The sequence below is a fragment of the Hipposideros armiger genome, unplaced genomic scaffold (assembly GCF_001890085.2).
Source record: "Hipposideros armiger isolate ML-2016 unplaced genomic scaffold, ASM189008v1 scaffold_391, whole genome shotgun sequence".
Classification (NCBI taxonomy): domain Eukaryota; kingdom Metazoa; phylum Chordata; class Mammalia; order Chiroptera; family Hipposideridae; genus Hipposideros; species Hipposideros armiger.
Genome location: NW_017731741.1, coordinates 1015506 through 1028158, shown reverse-complemented (window position 1 = coordinate 1028158; position 12653 = coordinate 1015506). Strand labels below are relative to the sequence as shown.

The following is a 12653-nucleotide window of genomic DNA, read 5'->3' as shown; positions in this document are numbered from 1 at the left end:
CTACAGCTACTTCCCCTCCTCCCAAGCACTACCTTCTTTGTAACAGCAAATTAAAACTTTATGATGAATTTACCCGATTTACAGATGAAGAAATCAAAACTCTGACAAAGAGGTCAGTTTCCTAACTGACAGATTTGGGATTTAAACCTCTGGCTTTCGAATTGTAAAGATTGTATCACTACACCAATGTTGGTGATGGGGGAATGCCAGGAGTTATTCATTTTCTTCATTGAAGAGTATTTACTGCAAATGTTTCTTTAACACAAGAAGTAATGGTTAGGACATAAAATGGGTAATTTTTATTCTTTTAGGCTGCATACTCTTTTTGTTCAGATAAGTATGAAAGTAGACACACTGCACTCAGAACCATGAAAGTTTTTATTATCGTCCAGTGCCCTCTCCTTCCAATTCCTGGTAAATACGTGTGTGTGCCTAGCTAGGAAATAGAGGGGTAAAGTAAGAATTTGAATGGTAATCCCAGCACTAAGAACAATCTTTCATTTCTGCAGTGTCATAGAGTAAGGCTGTTTCCTATACCAGGTAACAGATACTGAACAATTACATGAAATCAATTATCTCATGTCATGAAGTACAAAATATACCATGTCTTGTTATTAATTGTTTTGCTGTCCCTGAATTTGCTTAACCGCCTTGTGATTTTAATTAGAAAGATGCTCTTATTCCTGATCTTTTTCTCAGTGATGGTTTTTGATTTGGGGAATTTTCTAGGCTATTGACGTAGTTGATGCTACAGTTTAAAAATTCATAGTCTTGACTAATGCTATAATAGGGGGACAAAGCCGTGGTTCAGAAAGCAAATATTTAACTTGAAAATATATGCTATAAAGTACAGATAGCAACTGATACTGTCCTTTCCCCCCCACTTTCTCTGTCATTTCTACTGTTTGTGCAGTTTTGTAAGTAGCTAGTGTTACTTCATCCAAGTTGTTTTTTCCATGTTCTGCAATGTCAGGTTCCCTATTTATAAAACAGACAAAGAAACTAAAATCTTCTGGGGAAAGAAAGGAAGCTCTTCCTCCTTAAAGAGCAGAAAGAAAATGTGTTTTTTTTTTCCTTTGACTTTCCCTATGTAATTACTGTATTTGTCTGTAGGAGGAGGACTCATTGTGGTCTGCTGTTCCTTACGTGTCTTGAAGACAGGTATAAATATCCACACAGCGCACGTTGCACTTTCCAGAGGCTGAGAGCTCACAGTTTTGTGAGGATTAGTCAAGCACAGAGCCACTTCTTTCCGTGAATGCCGGCCCGGAGCAGTTGCATTGGGCTGGAGAACGGGGAGGTGGAGCCTTTTTTGCTCACTGCAGCGAGTTCCCTTCTCCGTTCTCTCTCCCAGCTGTGCATTGGCTCTGCACGCCGTTTGCTCAGAGTGGAATAGGGAGGGTGTGCTCGCAGACCAAGGTATAAATTGCCATTTCTCTTTGGGGTGCCCGGGGAGAAGAGCACCAGGAAGGAAGGACGGCACCAGTGCCATGGGCCAGCTCTGCTGCTTTCCTTTCTCCAGAGATGAGGAAAAAATCAGTAAGTGCAATTTGTACTGTGCAGAATCCTAAGTGCCTGACTATTTGTGTGGCTGTCTTCTAGGGCTAGTTTTTTTTTTTCTTATGTGAAAGATAGCAGAATAATCAGCTGTGATTTTTTTCATATGCATTTCTTAAATAGATTGGAGGGTGTGTAGTTAATAATTAACTGTAAAAGTCCAGTCACTCAATAAATAGGCTACATTAAATGCAAAATGCTGAAAACTCAGTTTTGATATTCAGCTGTTGGTAATCTTACAGCTCATTTTTAATCACACTCTCTAGAGTCAGAGTTGAGTTTTGAGTTTATTTAAGTCACTGCCTACCATTTGCTATATTGTACAAGCCTGGCTTCATTTTGCTTATCTGAAATTGGGATATTTTCAGAGCAATGCTCAATAATAACATATAAAGAAGTAAAGCTGGCTCTAAAAGGGTGTATATGATACATTTGCAGATATTTTCATGTGTCCTCTGCTTTGTTCTCCATAGAGGGGATTCACGTGTAACTGTAAGACCACTCCAAACAAGTAATGCTGCTTTGCTTCTAGCAAAATCCTCACTGTCATTTTTAAACAAAAGTCAGGCAGATTCCACATTTGCTTATGGTCCAGAAAACAGACCTTAACGTGATGACATTTGCATTGAAATTTTTCCTCACTGGCTTGTGTGTATCACTTATGTTTTAGCTTTGTTAACTAGGGTACTGGCATTTTTAAATAGTGTGCTGAATAGAACTTGCCTTGTCCTAGTTGCCCCAAAATATTGAATTTTTACTTCTTTTTCAATAAACTGTTTGCAGCCATACTTACTCCATTTGCAGCCACCTTTCTGTCACATCAGTGCTTTATTTAAATAAATTAAACTTGGTCTACAGAATCTCAGACGCTCAAACGTCCACGTCTGGCTTGTATTTCCAGCTGCTTGTTCCTCAGGAAACTAACCTGAGGTTTTTAAAAAATCAATATGTATCCTATACCGATTCCCTTGGGACATAAGCCAGTTTTTGCAAGAAATCTTTTAGGAATGCTTTGGAATAAATTTTGGGAGACTTTGGAGCATTTGATTATAAACAAGAGCCGATAGCTGTGTTCTAAATTTTACTTGTGAAAATGATACTGACAGCATGCAATGAGCCTGTTCTTAAAACCTGAGATGATTTTACAAGAAAATAATTCACTTTTTCTAACAATGAGGGTTGGCATTCGTCTGGCAGCCCAAAACTTTTCAGATATTTCTCAGAATGATTAATTTCTAGTTCCTGAGGGTTTGGGTTGATGGATTCATTCCTTAAGGAACAGGTAGCTGAAAAACCTTGGTCTGGACAGGTGTAGGGGTAGTGAATTCTATCTTATCCTTTTTCACTTCCTATTCCATGGCTCCTGGTTTTCCCTTGGAGCACCTGCCTGCCTTCCATTCCGTTTCTCTTCTCCCAATCTGTAAGCAGTCTTCTTGGCTCTAACTGAAGTCAAGTTTCACCCCAAGGAGGAATTAGCTCTTTTCTGTCTTTCTTATCTGGGATCATTAAAGTGCAAAGTCTTGTGTTTCACATGCAGTGCTGCTTAATATTGCTTGACAGGAAGTGGTATATACTGCTTCTTGGGTCTGCTTTCTCAAGTTACAAAATTTTAAAATGAAAATGAAGACAAGACACTGTAGTTAAGTTCTAGTCCGGAAATGCAAATTATGGTTAGAAATCAATGCATTTTCACCCCCTTTCCTCTCATTCACCCCCACTGGCCCCCTGATCTTCCCCATCTTTCATCTGTCTTTGATTTTTGTCGTTGCTTCACTGTTTTTCTCCTCCGAATTTGCCCCACACTCCATTCACACCCCCATCAGTTGTTTTCTGGGGCTGGGTGTAATTTCTCTGCTATAGGATGGTCTAAAGAGAAGCTTCTCTGCCAGGCAGTGCTGTGCTGCTGATCATACATGTTTAACCGTCCTTACAAAGGGGACTCGAAACAAGGGGCAGAGAGTTCCTTAGCCAGCATGCCTCAAGAAGCGTGTAAATCAGCACTAACTGGCTATTCAGTCCATAAGTAGTGTTGATAACATCTACAAGAATTCGTAGTAGACGTTTGGGAGGGCCCAGCATTTTTCTGATCTTGCTGCTGGATGTACAGCCACCTCCTAGCTCTTATTCATCTTTGTATCCCCACCTAGTAGCCTCGATAGCCTGCTCAGAGCCACATGCCCAGTGGGGACCTATCAAGGACAGAGCACAAAACTGCAAATGCGTACACCCTTCTAATTCTGCTGTAAAGGGCGATAGCCCTCAAATTATATAGAATTAAATGAGTTTGGGGTAAAAGTTTAAATTTGTGGATGTCATTCTCAAAACACAGGCGAGTCCTCTACAGTCCTGCAGAGCTACAGAAAGGACACACCCTGCTGGCCAAGTGGTAAGGACCCGGTGACCCCTCCCCTCTCCTTGCTTTTTTATCCTCTTTTGCCCTTGGTGGTGGTGGTCAATAGAAAGTGCTCTCATTTAATTCATTTATTAATGCTAGTATTTTGGGCAATTGGTAGCAGACAAAATGATTTTTAATCAACTGGTTGTGCAGGGGCCCAACTTTGTGTGGAAAGCTAACTGTATGCATAGCCAGAAATCTTGACAATGGGGCGAATGGTCACATACAGTAGACTCGCCATGGCTTATTTTTCAGTTACTGCAGCACAAAGCAGCTAGACTCCTTTTGTTTAAATCCAGCAGTTGGATATTTTCTCAAACTGTATACTTTTGGGCCACGATAAGTGGAATATGCTGACAATAAATGCATGTTTCTTGAAGATGAAGCTTTTTCTATTACTACACAGACACATACTTAACATTAAATATTACTGTACATATTGCAGGATCAACAGAGATTGTAGTTGGTCTCCAATATAGTTTTTGCTAAACTCTTACATAGCACTTGTTCTCTTTAAATTACCTCATTTTCCCATAGTGTGCTTCCTGAAGGAAGTGTCCGTGGATAGGAGTGTTGGGCTTACTGATCACTGCAGCTTATCAATCTCATTAAGTAAACCTCCAAAGAAAAATTAGTAACTAAAGAGACACCTCTGTAACTAATTAGAAAACCTTTTACTTGCTCTGTTCTGTTGTAAGTTTTCCCATTTTGAAGTGCATCGATTTTATGTAGGGTGAAATGGGTGAAAGCCCACGCATGAGCCGTACTGCCTCATGAGGTTGTAGTTTCCTGTCACTGGAGGTATTCAAGCATACGGTGAGAAGCCACTCCTGGGGCTATTGTAAGGGACAATGGAACAGCTAATGAATAGATATGCTGACAACTGTGTTACTCTCTCGCCCTGATATTCTGTGATGCTGAAAATAAAATGGCATTAGTATGTATTTTAATGACACATATTTTAATTTTATACGTATGTGTTTTAACAATACATGCACATTTTACTTTTATATATGAACTATGTTTCAGTATGGTCTTTTTGTGTGTGTGGGTTACCAGGACTATTTATAGTATTGATTTTATAAATATGAGTCAAATCTCACGATAGTTTGTTTCTGATGATTTGGAATTTGATGGTATAACATTATTATATAAATTGGGGTAAGCAGTGTGAATTTCATGTCTGGGGAATACTTAAATTTTTGAACCTTAATTACCATGGTGGTTATTGCTCAGTTACACTCAGGGAAGTCTATATTTAGGTTTTCCAGTTCTCTAGAGGGCTTCCTAGAAATCCTATAGCCTTATACTTTGGTCTTCTCATTTGGACTTAGAAACACTGACTTTGAGGATATCTTTCATAAGTGTGCTCTGTTTCATCACGTAGATTTCAAGCACCTCATATGCAGGATCTGTGTTGTATACATCTTTTATAGCACCAGACCCTAACATATTGTCTTAGCCAGAGGAGGCATATTTCTGAATGTGTTAGTGAAGAGAATGATACCCATTTCCTATTCTGAGAGAACTTCAGTATAAATCAACCTATCAGAAGACAGAATTTGGAATGACTGGTTAATATCATAACCTATAAAGAACTGTCGTTACTAAATGTCCCAGAGAAACATTTTATCAGGTTCTCACTTAGACACTAGAGCATGAGCCCTAGGAAATGTGTCACAGGGAACCTCCCGTCCATGAAGGACACCATTCACTCTCCTTTCTTGTCTGTAGGAATGTGTTTGTACACAGGGGATGCAGCATGACTCCAGCTCTGCTGCTGCCTTTTGAAAACATATGGCCCGCCCCTTGATGTGCAGTTTTTATTGTGTCAAGAGCACAGGACTGGGAGTAGAAGACCTGGGTGGTGACCCATCACATCCTGTCTGACCCTGAGCAACTTGCTAACATCTCTGGGCCTCAATTTCTCATATGTAAGAAGTGGGGGTTAAACTACCATGATGTTGAAAGTTTATTCGTTCCCCCCTCCAGTTTTCCCTTAGAGTTAAGAGTCTAGGACATAAATATTATAAATGTGATGCAGTTCTTTCTCCTTTCTGTTGCTGTCCTTCCTCCCCTTCCAGGATGGTCTAAAGACCTCTTTTTTTTTTTTTCAAAGATTTTAATTGGAGAATTGGGGGAGGGGAACAGCCAAGTTGTTGTCCTTCAATCTTAGTTGTGGAGGGCACAGCAAGCTCAGCTCCAAGTCCAGTCGCACCGCTCAGCTCAAGGAGCTGTGTTCATTTAGTTGCAGGTGGGCGTAGCCACCATCCCATGTGGGAGGCGAACCAGCAGCCTTGTTGTTAAGAGTGTACGCTCTATCCCCCTGAGCTACCGGGGCAGCAGCTCAGTTCAGGGTGCCAAGTTCAGCCTTTAGTTGCAGGCGGGCATAGCCCAACATCTCGAGCAGGCAACCTTATTGTTAGGAGCATGTGCTCTCACCAGCTGAGCCATCCTGCCACCTGTTGGCAGCTCAGCGGCAGCTCAACTCAGGTGCAGCTCACTGGCCCATGTCGAAATGGAACCGGGGGCCCTGTTGCTCAGAGCTCGCACTCATGAGCAAGGTCTTAACCAACTGAGCCACTTGGCCAGCCCCCGCCTTTTTAAAAAAAAATCATTGAATGCTTACTGTGTGCCAGGTACTACGCCAGGATCATTTGGAAAACTTATGAAATGAAGCTATTAGAAAATAAATGCTTCCCAATGCCCCATTTAAGAAGAGGAAGGGCAGCGAAGCCAGTGGTGCTCTTTGCAACCTGGGACTGCATTTCGTTTAGGATTGCTGAGAGTATGGTCATGGTAGGAGCAGTAATGCTATATGATATAAAACATTTAACCATAGTCACTAAAGATTAGATTTTTCCTTTATTAAATAATGCACTCCCAAGAGGTTTATGTTTCTCAAATTAAGTATAGGAACATTAGAGCAAATGCTAATGGTTACTATTCCTATCTTACTGCCCTGATTCCCTTTGTTTATTCAGAGGCTATTTGGTAACTGTGTTTCCTTTTGTTGCTGTTCTCAGACCTTCTTAGAGTTTGCCAGGATGCTGTGATCAAATGCTGAGTAATTTTCATTGGGATTATGAAGGTCGTAGAATTTTTTTCCAGCCTCTAGTGTAGTCACTGGCTGCTGTTAGCTCTACCCAGATGCCCTGTCAAGTAATGCAGTGGGACCTGCCCCTGTGTCTTCTTTCTGGGGACCATGTGAAAAAAGAAGTGGGGACTTTGATGTGCATAAAGATTTTGGTTAATGGAAGAAAGCTTCGTATGTTACCCCTTCCTGGGGCATTTACATTTTAAACAGATTCAGTTATCCCATGTACTTTTGGGAAGTTTTTGTAAAATAACAAAATAAATTAAGCAGTAGTAATGACTTCGCCTGAAATAATCTCTAATGGGGGAATGTCAGGCACCTATTGGGTTGTCGGAAAAGTCATGACACATTTTTGCATAGAAAAAATACGTCATGACTTTGCTGACAACCCAATAGTAAAACTCTTTCAGGCCATCTGATAAATCACTTCCTATAGATAATTGCCTTCTCTTTAATTAAGTTGGCCCTGCCTAATATGTAGGTCTTTGAGCTTTTATCCACAAACTTGTGATACTAAACAGTAAAAAAACTAAAAAGAGCTCCAAACTCTCAGTGTGGAAAGCAAGGGGTTTTGGAGACTCAGCTTGCATTTTTTATTCTAATATTTGTTTTCACTTCTCTAAGCCTCTGTACCCTCATCTTAAATATCTATTTAGGTGAGAATTAAATAAGCCTGTGTCTATAAAATGCCTGACACTGTGGTTGGCATATAATAGATCCAGTAGATTATAGTTTTTCTGTAAGAAATGAGGGTGGATGGTATAACCGCAGTCACCTTAGAAGTCATCAGAACTATGGTTTTATTTCCATCATGCCCAGGAAGGGGAAAAAGGGACTTAGAATTTCAGACCTTGAATTGTTGAGATGTCCAACAGTTATTTTTGCAGTATCCTTTCCTTTGGGGGGCTCCCTCCTCTTGTCCTTGGGGTTCTGCCCAGATGCCTTGTTCCCTGCTCTAGGAAAGACATGGGGTCCAAGCAGAGCCAACTAGAGTCTTCCCTGAGATTTGAGAGAGGGCCTGTCTTCCTTTCAGGTTGTGAGTAGTAAGCATAAGATTGCTAGTTGGTAGGGAGTGAGGGGCGTCTTCCTGAGAAGGAAGCCAGCACAGAAGAAAGAAGCTGGAGGAGAGAGCAAGACAGTCCTGATGATATTTTTGAGCCTCTGAGTTCAGCCATAACTAAGACCTTCCTCATCACAGGGAGCACTTTTTGTGCTAAAACATTTTTGAGTTAAATTTTTGTCACTTCCAACCAAAAGGCTTCAGATCCTATTCTAGAGGACACTCAGTGTATGTAAGCATAGACCCATTCTGAAACAAATATTTCCAAACCTAGTGAAGAATCTTCATGTGCCAATTTAGTGGCAATGACATTTAGCTTTTAAGTGAGAGCTGTTCTGAAGAATAATTCAGTTCACTTCACCTAATATTGTTGAGCACATCACTTTTTTGAAAGCTCTGAGCCAGGTGTTATGGAAGATACAATGTCCGTATTGTTGGAGGATTTCTTTTTAATTTATAGAACTTTAAAAAAACAGTGTATTGGATCCCAGTGTTTATTCTGCCCTGAACTGAAACAGCCAGGATAAAAAAATCTTGATGCCCTCAGTCTAACAAGCGAAGCCACACCTCTTCCGTACCAGGCAGGTTACATAGCTAAGTCAGCCACGTCCAGTGGGAGGGAGTTAATTACCACCAAGAGTGGAAGTCACATCAAGCGCCTATCACAGGCAGTGGTTACAGCCTGATGCCAGCAAGCACAGTTTCTACAACAAACATCTGAGCAGATAAAGTTTCCTATAACAAACATTTATAATGTCAAAGGTACAAGTTAACAGATCTTGGAACCATTAAAACGAACAATTCCATTGCATAGTAAAGCTCTTTGCCCTTAGCAAGTAGTTAGATGGAAACTGAACTATGTAATGACAATAAAAAGAATAAGTATAGTTTCAACTTAAAGTCTGTGCTAACTAGGATATAAATGACGTTAATTTGACTAACGGCTGAGTTGAAGACATTTGAGAACATACAATTTTCTGTTTCTACACACCACCCCCCAAACTTAATTTGTAAGCCTGATATATTTATACAGAAAAATTATAGTGCCAGGGAGGAAGTGATATAAAAACAGGATGCTTAGAGTAGATGGAGAGAGAATTTCACATTCCCGAGAGAGGCAGAGCTCACCCAGTTTAATGCTGATGGGAGAAGGAAGACGGAATCTGATAGAAAGGGTAGTTCATTTAAAAAAAAATTATTTTAATGTATCTCAGCAGTCTCTCCCCTCTACCTCTCCTCACTTTGTGGTTAGATAGGTGGTATTGGCATTTGCCATGTAAATTACATGAAGTTTCAATTTGATATCTCACATCTGACTGTTAGAGCAAAAATAAAATTCATCCTTTCTAAGCATTTAGAATATTCAGCTAAAGTTAGCTGCGAAGCTCAGCTTTTTCAGAGCTTTGATTGATGATTATGATAGCTGATAAACTGGCAAGCAGATGATCTGTTAACCTAAGACTTTGTATCTAGATCTATAGCAGCAGTCCTTTTAGAATTATGACAAGAGCCAGTGTGTCCTGAGGAGGGAGGTCAGGGTGGTGAGGTGCCTGGAAACCACATCATAAGAGGTAGGCGGCAGGACCTGCCTGCTTAGCTAGGATAAGAGAAGGCAGATGAATTGGTTTGTCTTAAAATATTTGGGGGAAATGCAGAAACAGTTTGCATCAGTTAGGATCCAGTCAGGAAAATGAGAATTATACTAATTCTTTTAACAGGAAGAGTTTAACATAGGAAATTCGTTAAGCAAGTTTTGGAGGAATAAACTGTGGAAAGGCAATACTGAGGAAAAAACCAAGGTAGTAAATAGCTTTCAGCCTTGGGTAGCTTGGGGGAAGGGCCCATGGAGCTGAGACACAGACCTTTGAGGAGGGGTGGCTGTCTCCCAGGGCACAGCGAAGGGACCTGTGGAGCGAGGCTTCTGGCCTCTAAGCAGGGACACTGGCCAGCTTTGCCTTTATCTCTGAGGGAATGCAACTGAGGCTGATTCCAGGAGTGAGGGAAAACAATGGAAACTGGAACCAACTGCAAGGGAACCAGTGGCCTCTGTCAGGGCGACGAGCTGTAGTTGGGGCAACGCCCACGGGAATAAGGGGCAGATAACAAAGGGCAAGTTCCTTTTCCCTTTGTGCCGCTGTCCAGTTTTCCTCTGGAGTCCTTTCTTGGAAGAACCTCACGGAGACCCAGCAGGCAAAGAGAAATATGTTTGCTGAGCCCCAACTGTAGTATCATAAAGCTGAATAAGGAAGGGTGGGCTCAGAGCTCAGGGCCAATAGCTTAATAACTGGCACACAGATGTTGGCTATGTTTAAACAATACCTTTGCTTTTTCATTGTTCCAAAGTAAGCATTTGGTTTATGTCAGTAGTGGTCCTTATTTCTTTGGGGACAAAAATAATAACCATATTAGATAATGGTGTATAAAATTCCACAAATTTTTACATCTTATGTAGAAATGTGAATATTTCAAAAGAAATACAGCTTTTAAAACACTTAAGTAGGTAGGCGAATGGTAATTCAAACTAATTGTTAGTAAGATGTTTCTAAGGAAAACCCTCACCCAGATCAATTCAGTGAACTTAAAAAGAACAACTTATTTTTAAACTAATTCATAAACAGTTTATGAAAATTCTTTAAAAATAATGTATTCTTTTAAAGTGTGTTAATTATGTGTTCTGCGGTATTATAGTATTTTTTAAATATTTTCCCCAGTTTCATTGAGATATAATCGCCATAATTTTGGTGAATATTTCTTTAAACCAGTTCTCTCATTCCACATTAATGATGTTCACCATCCATCTATGGTATAGAAAAGGTTAGTGATTTAGATGGGGAGTTAAACCTGCAGCCAGGTGAGATTAGAGTTTGGAAATGATAAACTGTGCTCTCATGGTCTCGGGGGTTTAAGGAAACCAAAGCCTCCGATGCCAGGAGGCCAAGGCACTTGGTGAAGTGTTATGAAAGGTCTGAGGAATTCTTAAAAGGGTCTATCAGTCAGAGAAGAATAGAAAAGGACAGCAAGAAGAATAAAGGCAGTGAGAGAATAGATGCCAGGATGTCACATACATCAAGGCAAATCTATTTATTTTTTTTATTGAAAGGGAGAACTTGTTGGCTCACATATGCAAATAAGACACATAAAGTTGACCTTGAGTCTGACTCATTGTCAACCCTCCATCTCTTCTTTGAGCTTCTGTGTCCTCACCCTCTTTGGCTTTACTCGTGATGGGAATATGACTTCCAGCAGCTCTGGGGAGCATTTTTACTGCTTAACATTCAAGTAGAAAGAGTTTCTCTCTCCTAATTCCCATATATAAAATATGAAGGATGGTACAGGTTGTAAACTACACAACCCTGGAAGGCACTATACATATCAAAGACATTACTGTAATTTATGGATTCCGGCATACAGTACCTTTATATACTATCAAAAGCAGTATATTATGAAAAATTCCCCAGAGGTACAAATGAAGTGTCTTGAGGAAGGTTCATTTTAAAGACATTTGCAGGACCACCAAATGGACCAGTGGTAGCTCTGATAGACCAGCAACCCTGCTGGATCTATAGAGAATGTGAGCGAAGTGGATACTGCAGGGGAGAAGTGACATGGATACTCTTACCAGAAAGGGTGGAGGGATTTGGGGCCAACGATTATAAAGTGGATGTGGCCTAGAGCCAGTGGGCGTGGTCAGCAATGAGTCACCCCCGATCCTGAAGGAACCGTGATTCCCTCTTTCCACAAGAACCACCATGCACAGCCCCTGTCACTCTGAACCTGGGAAGCTATGTCTCCCTCTGCTCTTTACTTGCTATTATAATTTGTTTTTTCTTGATACTAATTTTGGTTTTACTTACAGTCTACCTTTTACTGTATTTTTTGCTATTATCTCAGATTTTTGAGGATTTGACAGTGGATGAATGGATGGAAAAAAGAAGCACTATGACTGAAAATATGCCAAGTAGGAAAACAAGAGCGAAGCTGGGGCTGTGAAGGATTGTGACATTTGCCACATGTGCACAGCATATGCTCTGAAGTAGATATGAGCTGGAAAGTTGCACAGGAGCTAAACTTGCTGGGATTATTTTTATCAGTTGTGATTTTCAAAGACAGAAAATCAGTAGTTTTCAATATCTTGCATTTTAGTTTGGTGCAGCAAGAAACCATCTGTGTCTCCCTGTTTTAGCTGCGATCTGTTTATGCCTGCTAGAAAGCCTATGAAGGAACATCGTTAAGTTGCAGAAGAATATAAATCCAAGCTGTATAGAGCAATGCATAAAATGTTTGTTTGCAGTTGTGCCAGAATTGTTTCAAGAAACATTCTTAAAGTGAATAGGTTGCCCATATCTTGTTTGCTTACAGTGATGGATAGCAGGGAAATCATAAACAAATAGCCTTGTAACCTTATAAAATGAAACACAGTCGAAATATTCCCTTGATTTAAATCAAAACAGTAATAGCTAATTTTACTGTAAATGGAGCCCTGTGCTAAGTGCTTTGTATTATTATTTAATTTTCACAGCAGCCCTGTGGTATAGAACTATTGT

The 12653-nt window shown here is 40.3% G+C and overlaps 1 protein-coding gene across 9 annotated transcripts in view; it reads left to right on the top strand.

Moving 5' to 3' along the window:
• Positions 1 to 12653, top strand: part of AKAP7 (A-kinase anchoring protein 7) — a 122081-nt gene that overhangs the window by 81944 nt on the left and 27484 nt on the right. For 5 of the 9 annotated variants that reach the window (XM_019663508.1, XM_019663506.1, XM_019663500.1 and 2 more), the window contains one exon: positions 3887 to 3943. The exons of the other annotated variants lie outside the window; for them this stretch is intronic. In XM_019663508.1, coding sequence (XP_019519053.1) covers positions 3887 to 3943 — 57 coding nt within the window. The remainder of the gene's footprint in view (positions 1 to 3886; positions 3944 to 12653) is intronic. 9 annotated transcript variants of the gene reach the window in all.